The following is a 5,350-nucleotide window of genomic DNA, read 5'->3' on the forward strand; positions in this document are numbered from 1 at the left end:
CACCATCTAGGGTCAACCCAATCAGGCACTCTAAAAGAAATAAAAAAGTATGATCCTAAAAATGTAGAAAAATCACTCTAAAAGAAATTAAGGACAAATTAAAAGTTTTGTCAGGATATAAGGTAGGGAGAGAAAATATGTAAAGAAATGAGTGCTATTAATTGTTGTACTTATGGGTCAATACAGTAGGCTCATAAGATAAGTAAGAACTTAAATAGATTGTAGAAAACGTTAATTACTAAACAGGGTTTAAAATCTAAAGCAACAATTACACAAAAAATATCTGATAATATGAAACATTTTTTTAATTATGTAATAACTGGTACCAGAAGAGCTGATGACATTCTACAATTAATAATAAGTAGTTTTAACTGAGTAACAGGCAAACTACACACGATCACTTTGCCCTAGGTCATCAGGTGGGTACCCTAACTGCTAGCAGTGTTTTCAGTTCTTAAACCAAGAACATATGATGAGGTTGGGCCTGTTTAACAATTAAAATGGTGTAGTCTATCAAATCAACTGTAAAGTTTGTCAGATTTATTATATAGGGGAGGTGGGTAGAAAAAACTTCTTTAGTATGTGGACACAGTAATAAAAAAGTCAATATGAAGTAAAATTTCAACAGTTTAGTTGTTTTAGGTAAAGAAAAATATTCAGTTGAGGTGATAAAAATTGTTCGGGTAATTACGGGCTTATTAGCCTTACATCAGTGGTGTGAAATATTATTGAAAGTGTGAAAAAAGATGCTTTGCAAATTCCTTTAACAAAGTTTCGTTAGGGGAAAATCTTCACCCTTAGACTTTAATCATTCATCCTCTGTTTCGGAGGTCCGTGTAGAAAAGTAAAACAGTATAGTCACTCCTATTCAATTCATAAACAGTTCCACACTTAAATCACGTCGCTTTTCAACTCTTTTCATTTACACTCATTTTACAAAAGAACTGACATCAAAACTCTATTCATGAAAGCAAATTTTCTAAACAAAGCTCTTATTTTAACCGTATCAAAATTAAGTTTTTAGGGGAAAAAATCTTTCCTTACTAATCTGATATTCTTTCAATAGCTTGGTGCTTTTTTTGAGGGGAGTAAAGGTGTAGGTTTGTTATATTTGGATTTTTATTTGAGAAGGTGCCTCATTAATGGCTCATCAAAACTTATCTGGGTATGTGTGAATATCATTAAAATACTCTAACGATCAATGTTTTCATTAATGGCTCATCAAAAACGTATCTGGGTATGTGTGAATATCATTAAAATACTCTAACGATCAATGTTTTATGTGTGAATATCAGTAAAATACTCTAACGATCAATGTTTTCATTAATGGCTCATCAAAAACTTATCTGGGTATGTGTGAATATCATTAAAATACTCTAACGATCAATGTTTTATGTGTGAATATCATTAAAATACTCTAACGATCAATGTTTTATGTGTGAATATCATTAAAATACTCTAACGATCAATGTTTTATGTGTGAATATCATTAAAATACTCTAACGATCAATGTTTTATGTGTGAATATCATTAAAATACTCTGACGATCAATGTTTTATGTGTGAATATCATTAAAATACTCTAACGATCAATGCTTTTAAGTACACAATTAAAAATTTAATTTCAAGAGTTATCAACGGATATAAACAGGTACTCTGCATGTTTCGATATTGATGATGATGATGATGATATGATTCAATGTCGTAACACGTAGAGTGGCTGTTGAAGAGCAACACTCTCTTCACAGCTAGCAACACCCAAGACTTTAATACCATCAGCAAATTTTAGTCATATATTGACCATTCCTTCATCTATGTCATTGATGTAAAGGTCCTAAGATTGAGCCAAGAGGTACCCCCACTTGTGACATCAATTCAGTTTGATGGAACTCCATTTATAAGAACATCTATGCTTTCTTCCACTCAGCCACTCTTTTATCCAATGAGCCAACTTATCCTCCACACCAATAGAGATCATTTGTAGCAATCCTTGAAACTTTAAAATGACTTTGCAAAGTATCTTTTATCAGACTTTAAAAAAACTTTTCCTGCAACTAATGTAAGGCTAATACGCCTATAATTACATGGACAATCTTTATCACCTCCCTTGAAAAGAGGAGTAACATTAACCAACTTTCAATCTTCCAGCACCTGCCCACTATTCAAGGACTTATAATAGGAAGTGGCCCACATATCCAATCCGTTACCTCCTTCAAAAGTCCTGGAGAATTTTTTTCTTAACAAGCTTGGAATTAATGTGGTCATCTTATTTACATCTAGCAACTGTTCAGGATGAGGAATATTGCTTAAATCTTCATTAATGAAACTTGAAGAAAAAAACATAATTTAATAATTCAGCCATCTCATAATCATCAAACATATGATTTATCATCCCTTTGAGGGATGATACCCCCCATCCTAACATTTTTGCTTACCCTTAATATATTTCAAGAAATCCTTACTATTAATTTTCACATTTTCAGACAACGTTTTTTCCGTAAAGTTTTTTTTTCGATCACTTAATTTCCCGTTTAAGAAACTCGTTTGTTCTTCTATAATTTTGTAAATCTCCCATCATTGCAGTTAACTTATACTTCTTAAATTTATAATGTTATTCTTTAATCTTATCTCTTATACCCAACCAACCTGGTTTTTTTTTTACTTGTAACAATCCTTTTTTGTTTTACAAATAACATACCCAACTTAAATATTTAAATTTTTAATTTGAAAACTTTTCCACAGTTGGTCAGTGTTTCCAGTTAGCCCCCCCCCCCCCCCCCACGTGGCACAGCAGTACATCTGCAGATTTACAATGCTAAAAACATGGGTTTCGATACCCGTGGTGTGCAGAGCACAGATAACTCGCTGTGTAGCTTTGTGCTTAACTTAAAACAAACAAATCTCCAGTTATCTCAGCTGCCCAATTTACAATAGATAATTCTAATTGCATTTCTTCAAAATTTGAACTAAAATTAAATTGTTTTTGATGTTCATACACAGTAAATAATCTAACCTAATAGAGCAGTGTTTCCCAACCGGTGGTTCGCGAACCCCCTAGAGACTCGGGAGATAATTCTGAGGGGTTCATTTAGAAAAAAAAAGGGTTCAGAATTGCTGTAATAGAGCAATTATCACATGCTCTCCAATCTCCACATATTCACCCATTTCTATATTAGAAGTTAACAATAAATCTAAAATAGCATGTTTTCTAGTGGGTTCCCTAACCAATTGGCAAAGAAAAAACATCCTGAACGGTTTCTAAAAATCTGTCTCCATCGTGACCTGACTCCCAATTTTCCCAATCTGTATGTGTGAAATTAAAACCTTCATAATTAGGACCTCATTAACAGCCGAATTCTTTATCTCGCTTGTAGAGTTTCTCATTAATTTCAACAGTTTCATCTGGTGGTTTGTAACAAATTCTCACTAAAATCTTTCTCTCCTGATAACCACTAACAGAAACCAAATTAGATTCAGTCTTGTTACAGAGTCACTGTAACTAGTACACATGTAGCCTCTACAAATTTTTATATTCATAGTGGCTGATACACATATGGATTCTTGCTTTTAAAATTTCCAAGCGAGGTGTTGGATTGTACATTTTTGTGGTGATGTTGTCCCTCGAGATTCAGCTACATGTTGTCATACGGTAAGCCAATTCTTTCTGCCTTCTACGTGTTATTACTTTCCGTCAAGTTGTCAGAGAGGCCTGTACGACAACATCTCGCTGGCAGGGTAGCAAGCGCCGCCGGGGCTGTGGGAAATCCATATTATTTTATGGATTTACTAGATAACATTGACTGTGAGTTGACACAGTTAATAACAAAAAAAAAAAACATTTACAGGCCACATTTGTACCAGCTGCACTGAAGGGGTTGAGAGGATGTAACTCACTTTTTACATATAAATCCATTCCCCCCCATCTTTAGTACTCTATCTCCCACCCCCAAGTAAATAACCTATAACCCTGTATATCAAGGAAATATCTGTCATCAACATTTTCTGAGTTTCAATTATTCTCGTTATATCAAACATTCTATTCCAACCAGTTCTCTAAAGCAATCTATTTTTATTTCCATACATCTTATTTTTTCTGCATTTAGTCTATCCCGACCCTCGTCACCATCTAGTTCTAGTTAACGGCATTAATAGCCCCGAGTTAATGGTGTGGATCGCATGAAGTGAAAATCCAAAGGTTTCAAAAAAGAGTGTTCAGTTGGATTTGGAACAACAAGTAGCAGATTTTGATTAAACTGAAATTTGTCTTTACTTGCAGGATCCCGATGTTCATGTGACATTTGAAGATCAACAGAAAATCAACAAGTTTGCAAGAGAAAATGCAAAACTGGAAGAACTGAATGATGAGCTTAATGTTAAAAAGGTAAGATTCAAGGTTTTATACGGTACTTCAGGGTTCATTATGTTTGGGACAAACAGAGTTAAGCACGTAACCATGTTTTTTTAATCAGTTGAACAATAGACAATGGTGATTACCAATCATCTGTGAAGCCTTTGGTAGTTATTCATTAATAGATTATGAACTTGTATTAATTACATGACTCAACTGTAACTTGAACTATTACAGACTTATTGTGTGATGTGGTTTTCTTTGGTTAATAGCTCACTATTAAGAGTGCTACTCTAAGAATGATGAACTGAGTGTAGCCTAGCCATTTATTAAGCCAGACTAGGGGTTAAGGTTCCATGGTTCTCATTCTGTTACCACTAAAAGTTGGAGGTTTTGACTAACTACCTTTCCTCTAGTCCATCACTTCAAAATGGCTAGCACAGATAACCCAAGAAGTCCAGCAAACAATCTTGGAATGATATTGTTGATTGTACTTATCTGATGGAAGTGATTATGCATGTTCTCCAATAGCATGTTTTTCAGTATAATTTTGACACTGTTAGTCTGAAACGTCTTGTGACCATATTAAAGTAGACCAAAGGTATAAAAGATTATTGAAGGTGCATCAGGGAACGTAACACTAATGAGGTGAAATGGGATTGCTGTGGTTGCAGTCTCTTTGGCAGTATTTTCCAGGAAAACAGCCATTTTTTTTAATTTTACTAGGAGATATTTCTAGCTTCATCACAATAACTTTTAAAGAGGTATGTGTATTATCCTCCTAACCCTCGATGATGGTATTGGTTCTGATTGGGTTGACCCTAATGGTAGTATTGGAATTTTTCTACATTTTTAGGATCATACTTTTTTAAAGAATTAAAAATGTAGAAAAATCACTCTAAAAGAAATAAAAAAGTATGATCCTAAAAATGTAGAAAAATCACTCTAAAAGAAATGGATCATACTTTTTTCACTCTAAAAGAAATATTTTTCTACATTTTTA

At 33.6% G+C, this 5,350-nt stretch overlaps 1 protein-coding gene across 1 annotated transcript in view; it reads left to right on the top strand.

The window, feature by feature from the left end:
- LOC106472255 (prefoldin subunit 4-like) overlaps positions 1–5,350 on the top strand; it is a 15,100-nt gene that overhangs the window by 3,607 nt on the left and 6,143 nt on the right. Inside the window, exon 2 of the mRNA XM_013932883.1 lies at positions 4,276–4,380. Within this exon, the coding sequence (XP_013788337.1) occupies positions 4,276–4,380 (105 nt within the window). The remainder of the gene's footprint in view (positions 1–4,275; positions 4,381–5,350) is intronic.

The sequence above is a fragment of the Limulus polyphemus genome, unplaced genomic scaffold, assembly GCF_000517525.1.
Source record: "Limulus polyphemus unplaced genomic scaffold, Limulus_polyphemus-2.1.2 Scaffold5196, whole genome shotgun sequence".
Lineage (NCBI taxonomy): Eukaryota > Metazoa > Arthropoda > Merostomata > Xiphosura > Limulidae > Limulus > Limulus polyphemus.